The sequence below is a fragment of the Chionomys nivalis genome, chromosome 3 (genome assembly GCF_950005125.1).
Source record: "Chionomys nivalis chromosome 3, mChiNiv1.1, whole genome shotgun sequence".
Classification (NCBI taxonomy): domain Eukaryota; kingdom Metazoa; phylum Chordata; class Mammalia; order Rodentia; family Cricetidae; genus Chionomys; species Chionomys nivalis.
Window position 1 is genome coordinate 123,355,515 of NC_080088.1, and position 12,153 is coordinate 123,367,667.

Sequence of the window (12,153 nt, forward strand, 5' to 3'; positions counted from 1 at the left end):
GTGTGGGTCCAGACTCTAGAGCTCAGTTCACTGCTCCAGGAAGGGATGGCTACTCAAAAAGTTCCATCCACCGCCAGTTTGGATTTCAAGTGTACTCTGGGAAGGAGCACTAAGTCACCATGTGAGGCGGGGTCTAGGAAGGAAATGCGGGGTTCCTGCCCCCCACCCCCACCCCAGACTGTGATGTGCTGCAGAAGACAGACGCTGGCAAGAGTGCCCATGCCGCCTTAGCTAGGAGCTGAGCCAGCAGCAGGGCAGCTCTCAGCCCTGCCTGCAGTCTCTGGCTGCATGACCTCACTACCTCAGAGTGGGAAGCTGAACACCACTGCAGGCTACTGAAAGGGAAACAAGCCCCCCCCCCTCCCCCCCCCCCCCCCCCCCCGGGGAGAGCTGTGTGCAAGACACTCCTGCTTGCCCCTCCTTCCTCTACACCCGTGCTCCCAGACACTCCTGCTTGCCCCTCCCTCCTCTACACCCGTGCTCCCAGACTGCGGGAAGCAGAAAAAGGAGAGTCCGGTGCTTTGACGCATGTGTGGTTCACTCTTACACACCACACAAAATCTCACACAAGTGGGCACTATCCTTCGCCTCACTACAAAGGCTGGGGTATTCTTGCCAGGGTGCTGGCTGGTCCACGTTCCAAGGAGAAAGATGAGGGTACAGAGGAGCCTGGGGACACTCACCACTTCCTCGATGGCTGCAGTGTCTCTGAGAAGAGGCTCCTCAGCCAGCAGGGACAGCACCAGTCCATTCACACTGTGAGTGTAGAGGTTCATGGGCAAGAGCCCTGCATGGAGCCCAGCAGGGGAGGACTTGAAGTCACTTCTGTCTGCAGAGGTGCCGGGGCCCTGAGAGTCAGCTGAGGGCAAAGTGCCTGCTAGGGCTGACCTGTTCTGGAGGCTTCCGTCCCCACATTGCTCCACACTGGGCTCCACACCCACAGGGTCCTGGGGAGGAAGTACCACAGGGCTGCTGCTTCTTCTGGGGAGAGGGTCTGTGCCAGGAACTTGGGTTTGGCCATTGGTGATGGGAAGGTCTGCAAGCCGTTCCTGCCCTCTGCTCTCGGGGAGCCTCTCAAGAGGGGAAGGGTCCAGACAGCTGCATATTGCTGTGTTTTCAGGCAGTGTGGGGGCCTGGTGGCTGGTGAGGACAGCTTCCTGATCACCTACGACAGGCACGGGTGGGAAAGCTTCCTGAGCCTCAGAGATGTGGATTTCAGACAAGTCCAGTTCCTCTTGGGAAAAACCCAGCTCCTGCTGCAGCCTGCTGCTGATGCCAGAACCCTGGCTACAGGCAGTGGTGCACAGTCCTGCAGCCACCGCATTCTCCTGTGCATGTCCAGGGAAGGGTCCATCTGCCCCCCTGCCATTCAGCCATGCTCCATCATGGGGCATAGGCTCCAGGATGGTGGCTGATGTCCAGGCCATGGATGCCACACACCTAGTGGCATCTTCTGCCTGGGTAGGGGTGCTTCGATCCCTGGGAGGGCACTGAGATGGACTTTCCTGGAGTCTGGCAAACAAAAGAGATGTCACATCAGCAGAGTATAGGGAAAAGGCTCCCATGGGGACTCTTGAGGTACCAATCCCCTGAAAGGCACAGGCATCAATGACAAGCAGGTATCTGCAGTCATAGAGCTAAGATGCCACCATGGTAAAACCACAAAAGTAGAAAAAGGCCATGACTGGTGAGGACTTGTCCAATGAGGTCAGGATTATTGACCAGAGGTAGCCAAGGCCACACAGGAAGTCACCCACAGCTGAAGGGTCTCCTGAGAGTGGCTCCACAGTGAGTCCGCTGTGTCCCGAGGCCAGGACACCTCTGATCAACAGCTTTACAAGACAATGAAGACACAAGTGGGGAGCACACACACATGAAAGGAACACCCCACCTACCTAGTCTCCTGCTCCACTGTGAACACACGGAGACTAGAAACTTCCTCCTCACTCAGAAAAACAGGGGTGATCTGCACATTAGGGGGCAATGCTGCTCCTGCAAATAAAAACATGTTTGGGGCTCCCCTGGGATGCAGTGGGCCCTTGGCACTCACAAATGTCACTATGGTAGCACCGGGGTTGCTCCCTCAGCCCAAAGCCCCAGAGCTGCAGCCTGGATGCTCTGAGCGGCAAGAAAGAGAAGTGTGGCAGTGTGGAGAGGGAGATCCCTGACAGATGTTAGGAGAAAGGGCTTTCAGCTGGCCAAGACTCAGCAAACTCAGGCTTTGGAAGGAGGCCAGAGCCTCCTGGGGATGCCACCAGTGTTCTATCTCTCCCTCCATTACCACACCCCAGACACTGTCTAAGCAATGTCACAGAATGGAGTCAAAGGAGGGCATGCCCAAATCATGACCTTGGAAATCCGGGTCCCAAAGGGAACTGTCCTAGCTTGTGCTAGATCCATCTGCTGAATCTATGAGCAGAAGAGATCCACACGGAGGCTGGTTGCTCTCTCCCTGGCTTATCCCAGGAGGAAGGCAGCATACTACTGTTCACACACTACGTACCTGCTTCCTGTGCAGCTGCCCCTGCTCCAGGAAGTCTCTGAAACAAACAAATACACAGGTTGGCCCTAGGCACCATGCTCTCCTCCTGACCATTAGGAATTCATGGCACCATCTGCTCACCGGACTCAGCCAAACCCAGGGAGCTGGTATGACCCTGTGCCAAGAGCCCAGCAGATGGAGTAGGGCCACTTGCTTCTCAGAGGCCAGGAGGAGGCGAGAACTGGACCTACTCTGGCCTCAAAGCAGCAGCTCTGAAGTGTTAAGTGTCCCCCATGAAACACCAAAGCAAGGGTTCCGCACTTGAGCCCACGCTGGGGAACCTAAGTCTAGAGAGCAGCCATAGAGGCAGCAAATACCACTCAGTGACAAAGCCCAAGGCCAGGGGCTCCAATCCCCAGCAACAATAAACAAAGAAACAATTTATATTCCCCCCCACACACACATTCCTGTTAATACTTGGGAATTTCCCCTTTAAGTACATGCCTTTTACTACTTTGAGACATCAAATGAAATTCAGTATTTCCACTTAAAACAGCTTATATGATTGCACTCATTTGTAAAATCTCTGGCTAAAATCTGAGGAAGTCTACATCAGCTCCTGAAAAGAACTGACCCTCAGCCACAGACCAGATGCTAGCAGTTCCTCGACACAGGTGAGAAAACACATTTCCAGCCTCGGGGCTGTGAGCCTCTGTCCCAACCACTGATTGCCGCTGCTGTACCAGACAGCAGCTCCACACAACTACCCGTGGCATGGCGACATCAGCAGGCCAGTCGGTAGCGACCTCAGGCAGTCACGTCCTGCTAGCTTCCCCTTCACTGGCAGGCCAGGAGGGTTGGCTTTCTTCTGTAGGGATTCCCAGAGCTGAATCAGGGGAGGTGGCAAGGGCATATTAAAGCTCCAAACTTCTAACAGTGAAGGCAGCCCTCCAGACACACCACCCACAGGAAGCTAGAGCCCACCCAGGCTCTGAATGATTAGAGAGAGGCCAGTGAAGCATTTGAAACAGAAGCTCACAAAACAAGCAAAGCTGGTGGATTAGCCTGGGGCCTGAGCATTGGGAGGTGATGCAGATGGATCAGAAGTTCAACTCTCAATGTAGACCAGGTTACCCAATGGGAACCCCATCTCCAAAATCAAAACAAAACAATTTAAGAGAGAGAGAGAGAGAGAGAGAGAGAGAGAGAGAGAGAGAGAGAGAGAGTCTAGATGGAAACTGCTCAGTGATGGCTGTGGGTCCTAGGTTGTTATCTGGGACATTTCCTCCCTTCCTAAAACAGGGGCTCACTATGGAGTCCACCTGCTTCTCTCTGCCATGACACCTGCCTGTGCACAGTTTTATTCTCCATTGCTGTGTGTATTCATCACACACACAGAATGCACAGGAAGATCAATGTTCCCTATGCCCTCCCTTCTGTTCCTTCCTCCTTTCCTCCAGTTTCAGAGACATCCCCTCAGTATATAGCCCAGGGTAGCTCTGTACTCAAGACCATCCTGCCTTAGCTTCCCAGGGCGGGCACAAGAGGCACACAGCACCATGGCCAGCAGTTTCCCTGTTGATTTAAGAATATGTTCCTTACAGTGCTCTGTCATCAACACTGTGTTATTGGAAGCTGAATGGATGCAGCACTGCTTGGCTTTGAAGAACCAGTGCCCAAGCCCACCACCTGGGGCAAATGCTTGCTTTTACCCTTGCTTTACTCCTTGACCACACCAGCGGATGAAGCGTTGTGACAGATTCAGTGAAGCAGGTGCCCTAGACCCGCCCGCCATGTGGGGCCAGCCCTCCTCAGTTGGAGGGCAGATGTTCTGGGTCAGTCCCCCACCAGGTTGCAGGCTGTACTGTACCTGGCCTGTAGGGACAGTCTGATGAAGCAGGACCTTGGTGGTAAGAGAAGGAGGGAGCTGGGAATTCACGATCCTGGGGTAAGACACAGGGATAAGAACACCATGAAAAGAAGTGCTGGGCCTCTCAGCTCCACAGATAGCAGTGTCTCTGGAGGTAGAGGATCTTGGGGATGTGCCTGGCAGGAGTTTCATCAGGTAGATCCTCAGTGAAGGGCTCTCTGTTCTGCAGGTCCCACTGACAGTCAAAATGTAAGCTCTCCAATCAGGCAGGGCTGAGGGGTCATATGGCTACTCATCACGAGAAGATGGCAGGCATACCAAAACCACAAGTAAGCACCTGTGTGCACTGGAAGAGAATCACTGAACCAACCACTTAGAGCACAAAGATAGCCAGTATTTCAGAAGGGCTCTATTCCCTGTGCAATTGGTACAGAGGGCAGGGAGTGGTAGCATACAATTTTATTTTGTGTGTGTGTGTGTTCCTTTCTTTCTGCTTTTTTTATTTTATTTTATTTATTTTATTTATTTTTTTTATTGAAAAAAAAATTTTTTTCTGCCTCCTCCCCGCCTCCCATTTCCCTCCCCCTCCTCCCGCCCCTCTCCCCCTCCCCCCACTCCTCTTCTCTTCCCTCTCCAGTCCAAAGAGCAGTCAGGGTTCCCTGCCCTGTGGAAAGTCCAAGATCCTCCCCCCTCCATCCAGGTCTAGGAAGGTGAACATCCAAACTGTCTAGGCTATCACAAAGCCAGAACATGAAGTAGGATCAAAACCCCGTGCCACTGTCCTTGGCCTCTCATCAGCTCTCATTGTCCGCCATGTTCAGAGAGTCCAGTTTTATCCCATGCTTTTTCAGTCACAGTCCAGCTGGCCTTGGTGAGCTCCCTAGCATTCAATTTTAATCTCAGCACTGGGGAGGCAGAGGCAGTGGCAGTCTATCTTTAGGAGTTCAAAGCCAGCCTGGTCTACTTAGAGAATTCCAGGACAGCCAGGGCTACATAGTGAGATACTGTCTCAAATAAAGTGTGTGTATGAACATACACACACACACACACAATATATATAATATATATATATCATATATAGTTACATAGATATTATGTGAAAAAGAAAATATGAGTGATAAAACAGTATTTTTAAAAATTTTAAAACATTTATCATGCTTCTGTGTATATGGAGGTCAAAAGACAACTTGGGGGAGTCAGCTCTCTCCTTTCACCATGTGGGTCTCAGAATGGAACTCAGAGTGCCAGGCTGGGCAGCAAGCCTTTCACTCACTGAGCCCTTTGTCTGCCCACAAACACTATCTTTGCTGCCACCTGTGTCAGCGTGACTACAGGCACCCTGAGAACAGGGAGAGGAAAGGGGGATGGCCACGGGCTCTGTGCTTACCCTCCACATCTGCCACTCTTCAGCAAGGGTCCCCACTTCCCAGGAGAGGAGGTTGGGGCTACTTGTCCAAGATGGTAGAACAAAGAGGAAGAGAAGCCAGGGCTCGAACGCCCGCTCTGGAGAGCACTGGCTAAGGCACGCCTCTCAGCCCTGCCTAAGGCCCAGCCTGCCTGGGCAGTGAGCACAAATGTTCCTCACAGACGGGCTGTCAGGCCCTGGGCTCTCCCAGTGTGAAAATGACTGCTGAGTTTGGTGGAAGGCTGGAAGCAGCTGGGTAGCACTTGGCACAGCCTCTACTTGCAGGGCTGGCTGCTGCCCACAGTGGGGCTCTGCACTGAACTCTATCAATGACACTTCACCAGAACACCCAAACCGAGAACCTCAGGGCTCCTCTCCTGAACAGTTCCCAATGGCAATGGATGCTCGGCCAATCTACATGACCTGGCCTTTGCTGAACAACTGCAGACTCTGATCTGGAACTAGTGGGGACAGCGGCTGACATGGGTGGGCACAACTCACAGTCCTTTGTAGAGGATGGAGCCAGCTAGGACATGGGGCGAGCGCTGGCAGGTCTGTAAGATGAGGGCTGCCTTCAGCAGCAGCAGGGGCTCCACCTGGGGAGACAAGACACATGTGTGTGAGCATGCCTACAAGTGCCTGGGGGACAATAGGCTTCAGAGACCAGCTGATGGGATACAACCCACAGTCAGCTCACAGTTCCTGTACGGAATCAGCTACTCAACCACAAAGACCACATGAGCCTGTCCAGAACTGCCCAGACACTGCAGCCTCCTGGCTGAGGTGAGCCAGGTGGTCAGGACCAAAGTAAGAGAGGACAGTGACCTCACTCTCACAGCCCCAGGCTGCGTTCAGTACCAACTGGCCTTCGAAGTTGTCCACAGCAGTGGGAAACCCCACCCACCCCATGCTCTGCACAGTGGGCTCTGGAATGCTGAGTCCCAGCTTCTTCCTTCAGCAGTGACATGAAAGGTGCAGATCTGAGATGCACAGGCACCCGGGCCAGCCACACAGCAGCCGGTGCGCATTAGCTGAGTGCAAATGGGAAACGGAATGGTTCAGAGAGAACCTTCTGGTCTCTCTCAGATGCAAATAAGTTCAAATGTGAATTTGGTGCGGCCTCACTGGCCTTCAGGGCAGTCCTGGAAGCAGGGCCCCTGAACTGTCAGGAGACAGTAGGGTCTGAGAGGCAGCCTGCCCCCCCCCCCCCCCCCCCGCAGCAGCATAGAAACTGTTCATCAACTGCTCTGCTGGAAACACGGCCTCTCACTCCCTAGCTACATGCTCGGACACAGGTGACCCCTCTCAGCGCCTCACAGGCCTATCCCAGCAGTCCATGTCCATGTGGGCAGTGAACAGGAGGGCAGCAGTCTTACCTTGGTGTGGTCCAGATTCCACAGGGCGTTGAAGATCCTGTGTGACTCACTGGTGCTCCTGAGGACGTGTGTGATGACGGTGTCCCACTGCAAACTCAGCTCCTCCTGAGGACGGTTCTGAGACAAAGACAAAGGGCATCAGCACCTGAGATGGGGACACTGGCTCTTAGTAAGGGTTGCTACTTTCTGCAGGGAGCTTCTCACCAGGAAGACAGCAGGATGGACAGGCCTTTCTCATCCCACCCCTACCACACATGTCCTAGCTCTCACTCCAATAACCAGTCCTGTCACAGAGCCAGGAAACATCCTGAAGAAAGGGGTACCAATCTAGGGAGGAGAGGAGAGCAGACACATGGGGACACACCTTGTGCCACCTTGTCACATGGCATCGTGCAATACAGATGTTGAGCCCTGTATTACAGAGATGGGCTCATGTAATACAGAGACAGACCCAAAGAAGGCCTGGTCCCAGCAATGCTGACTTTGAAGGGCCTAATATCCCTGGCAATCTGCACTTCTACCTTGTAGGCCAGAGAGACAGGGCCCATGTAGAAATGAAAGAATCCAATGAGTTGGTCCAGAAACTGCCTGCAGCTGACATCAGAGAGCTCCACGCCACAGCCCAGAGCCTGTAGAGGGAGAGCACAAAGACAGTTCTTGTGGCTTTTCTCTGAGGCCACAACCAGAACCCAGGCTCTGTGGCACCTGCCACAGGCCTGTGAAGTTACCACCTAGCCAAGCAGGATAACTCCAGCTTGCAATTCTGGCAGTTGGGAGACAGAGGGAGGATGGTCAGCCTGGGCTACATACAGAGTGTGTTCCAGGTCAGCCTGGGCTACAGTGAGATCCCGTGTTCCAGGTCAGCCTGGGTTATGTACAGAGTGTGTTCCAGGTCAGCCTGGGTTACAGTGAGATCCTGTCTAAAAGCTATATCTTCTGGAGAGTTACTCTGTGGGAGACTGAAGCATGGCTATCAGCGGAGCATCTGCCTAGCATGTGTGAGGTCTCAGTTTGGAAACAAGGCCCACTGCTCTGTGTCAGCCACTAAAGAGTCATTTCATCAGTGGGCTTGATCCAAGTGAGAAATAGGGAAGAGTTCCAGAAATCCACAACAACAAAAACTCAGAAAAGCAACAAGCAGCCTGAGCTGCATAGGTCATGGGTGGCAGGAGAGAGAGAGAAGCTACTTCCAGCAGCTAAAGCAGACAAAATCCTGACTCCAGGACAGGCCCACAGCCCTCACAAGGGAGCAAGGGAGACAAGCCAGTGGTAGAGGAAAACCCTATCTGCCAGAATGCGGCAGTTCCCGCTGAGGTTAGAACCTTCTGTCTGTAGGGAAGCCCTATAAGAATAAAAGTATTTACAGGGGGGTAAAACACTCCATCCCACAGAGAAGCTCCTTAGGTTAAGGAAGGAAACAACTCAAAACAACTTCAGGAAGTCCCTGAAATTAAGCAGAGTTTAGGCCTCTCCAAGAGGCTCAGAGCAACCGAGGCACCAGGAAAGGACACTATTGACCTGCTGAGATGCCTGCAGGCTGGGCAGTGCTTCAGGATTCCAGCTCTGGGAGCTGCCATCTGTGCTGACTGGGTTTTAGTGATGCAGACTTCTTTGAATTGTCTCTCCTCCTGTTAGTACCCCCAACACACCTATATCTCAGTTAGTAACTCCAGTAAACTTGTGGACTCGCCAAATTAAGCTTTGGTGGTATCTATACTTTTGTCTGTCATGGCCTCCCTATCTAGGGTAAGTAGACATCTGTGCTGGCTAACTTTAGGTCAACTTGACACAGGCCAGAGTCATCTGAGAGGGAACCCAGCTGAGAAAAATGCCTCCATAACACTGGGCTGTAGGCATTAGTGATTGATGCGGGAGAGTCCAGCCCATGTGGGTTGGTGGTCCTGGGTTCTATAAGAAAGCAGGCTAAGCAAGCCATGGGGAACAAATCAGTGAGCAGCTCCCCTCCATGGCCTCTGCATCAGCTTCTGCTTCAAGGTTCCTGCCCTGCTTGAGTGCCTGTCCTGATGAACAGTGATATGGAAGTATAAAGGAAAATAAACTCTTTCCTTCACAAACTGCTTTTGGTCATAGTCTTTCTTCATCACAGCAATACACACCTGACTAGGACAACAACTGTTCCATCTCCCCAGGAACACAACACACACTCTCTGCCATGAAGGTCCATGGCTGTGGGAAGGCGGGGCCCACTAGGACTTTCTGTCTCGGTAAGCACTTGCTGCTGGAAACCTCTCTTACAGTCCCAGCTGATGGTCCCTTATGGTACTCTATCACCTAGACCACATCTGAGACTGACCAATGAGGAGAGAGATCAAGAGTGACGCCATGCCACTTGTAAATACCCTGAGGGACTGTAGCTCGGCACCCAGGTTCTTCTGGCTACCTGAGTCACTGGTGTGAATGAAGTGTGCTCTCCACTCAAGTCTCAGAGTCTGCTCTGAGAGTGGCCTTTCCCACAATGGCTGAATGCTATCTTGTTGAAAATTGAGCTAACTGGGCTGAGGTCACAGAATACCCATAGGTTGGGAGCTTCAGCATGGCTGGTATAGCCGCTAGGAGAGGGAAGACTCAGCTAGGTAGCAGAGAGCAGGAGGGTGGAACACTGACAAGGGGAGGGGGAGGTGGTAGGAGGTGGGCACAGCTGGGAGGTGCACTAAGAGATACAGCCCTGCTCCTGGTGGCCAGGAATAGATCTCACTAACTGAGAGTAATGTTGAGGGCTAATAGCTCTGAGCCCAAGCCAAGTGGGTGGGTGAAATCTGTCTGTCGAAGTTGCAAGGTCCCAAGAACTCTGAAGTTGGAGGGTGTGCATGACACTCACAAAGCATCTCTCCAGCAGGTGAGTCACACTCAAAAGGTCTTGGAGTGGGAAAGTGGTTCCTCTGCTGTACACACCTGTACACACCTAGCGCCCTGAATGCCTCCATGCCTCCTAGAACATCAGCCACCTCAGGGTGGGTGGGACCCAGGGAAGGGGAGAGGATCTACTTGGCCCAAGGACACAAAGCTGAGTGGGGCCAGCAGAGCTGACTCTTGCACAAATACGGGAATAGTCGACACTTGTCCTACCAAGACTGGGCAGCTGTGTGAGCCACAAGAAAGTCTGGCTCATATCTTCCCCTCAGTGCTCACAACAGGCAGCCCAAATGCTACGAGACCAGAAAGGAAAGAGGCTCCAGAATCATGTGGGATTTTGTTGAGGGTTGTTTTTGGCTTTTTGAGTGTGGGACATCCCCCACCAACCCCCCCTAGTTTTCTTATTGGATTCCTGCAAGAACTTTTACTGAACTGAAGTTTTTGAAGGTGTGATTTTATCTGCCATCTCTTTCGTTCAACCTCATTTATGGACTTTCCCACTCTTGTTCAGCAGCTTTTGATTTTTTTTTTTTTGGTGTGTGTGTGCCCCTTTTGTTTTCTCTGCTCTCCCATCTGCACACACAGGGTGTTCCATTTTTATTCTGCTTACTGGTTTTCCTTCACTATGTCTGGGTGGCTGGTTGTGCAAGCAGGACCTGAGTTTAATGCCCAGCACTCAAGAAGACAGCCATGATGGTGCAGGCCAGAAACTCAGCACTGGGGAGGTGGAGACAGGAGGATCCCTGGCTGATCACCCAACCTACCCAAATCAGGGGGCTTCAGATCAGTGAGAGACCCTGTATCAAGACATATGGTGTAGAGTAACTGAGAAAGACAGCCAACACAGACCTCTGGCCTCCACAAGCATGCACACAGGAACATTTCCCTACTGTATGTAGTTCTTCCTTCTTACATCGATCTGAGGTTTGGAAGAGTCATGTGTTGTTCCCACAGATGCTGAGGTCATGCTAACACTATAGCACAGTCTACAGCATTACCACTGTCAATTTTGTGGTCCTGTGGAAGCCTGTGCTTTGCTCTGAGCATATTTGTGACATGTGCAAAAGGCTGTCTGTCTGTTTCTCCTCTCTGTGGCTTCAGAGCAGACTTCTCAGGAGGACGATCCCCTAAAACTCTAAGTGTTCCGCACAGTGACAAAGACAGGCAGTGCGACTCCCTAGAAGAGCAAGCGCAGCTCCTGCAGAGCACAGACACTCGACCCCAGTGAGGATGCTGACAATCAGGTGGGTCAGTCAAGAGCACGGGTGAGAAGAATTGGCAGCACAGAGCCAAATGGAAATGCTGGAAGTAAAACCCAGTAGATCAATGAAAACACAGGGAAGCTTTAGAAGGGGTTTGGGCAGAGCTAAGAAAGAATATTTCCTTCTGCCGGCATGTCCAGTCCCGCTCTTCCCGAGAGCAGCACAGAACACTGTGTAGGTGGCCATTAGAGTGGAGCCATCTTCCCACTCTGTCCCCAGTGGCTCAGGTTCACCTGAGAAAAAGCCATACATGGCCAAGTGTGAGCGATCAGGAAGATTTCCATCAGTGTTCTCAGGGACAGAGAATTCCCTCAGACATGCAATGTTTTAGGGCCCAGGCTACAAAGCAGAGCTGAGGTGTCCCAGGCGGCAAATGGGAGCAGGACACACTGCTCCCTCCCATAAACACAACAAGCTGATCTGCAGATGAGTGGTAGAGATCTTTACTATGAAATGGTTCTCCCAGTCTGGATCTCACTATGAAGTCAAATCATGCAGTTACAGGCGGCTTCCCTGTCCCATCAACAACACTGTTTGTGGTGCAGTAGTGAGCTGGGCATGTGACGTGGGTCTTTCCCTCTTCTTTGATGCAGAAGATGCTGAGCAAAGGTGGTGAGGTCATCTGAAGCTAGCGTTGTTCTCCAGGCCCTGCTGACCACAGTCTGCCTGCTCGTGGGAGAAAATGACCTGCTTCTTGTTATTCCCCAGATCAGCAGAGTTCTCCACTGTGTGTAGCAACAGTGAGGTGGGGGCCTTAGGCAGGAACTGTTCTCAAGCCTGTTACCATGACCCCTAGTAAGGGGTGATGCAAAGATCTGAACGCAGGACAAGGCCTTGCACTGACTGAGGATGGAGGTGATGGTTAATGACAGAGGGAAGGTCAG

The 12,153-nt window shown here is 52.3% G+C and overlaps 1 protein-coding gene across 4 annotated transcripts in view; it reads right to left on the bottom strand.

The window, feature by feature from the left end:
• The window catches only part of Hps4 (HPS4 biogenesis of lysosomal organelles complex 3 subunit 2), a 33,007-nt gene that overhangs the window by 7,100 nt on the left and 13,754 nt on the right, over positions 1-12,153 (bottom strand). For all 4 annotated transcript variants that reach the window (XM_057764094.1, XM_057764096.1, XM_057764093.1 and 1 more), the window contains exons 5-11: positions 7,655-7,762; positions 7,134-7,250; positions 6,259-6,353; positions 4,353-4,425; positions 2,504-2,540; positions 1,896-1,992; positions 684-1,512 (exon numbers count right to left, since the gene is read on the bottom strand). In XM_057764094.1, coding sequence (XP_057620077.1) covers positions 684-1,512; positions 1,896-1,992; positions 2,504-2,540; positions 4,353-4,425; positions 6,259-6,353; positions 7,134-7,250; positions 7,655-7,762 — 1,356 coding nt within the window. The remainder of the gene's footprint in view (positions 1-683; positions 1,513-1,895; positions 1,993-2,503; positions 2,541-4,352; positions 4,426-6,258; positions 6,354-7,133; positions 7,251-7,654; positions 7,763-12,153) is intronic.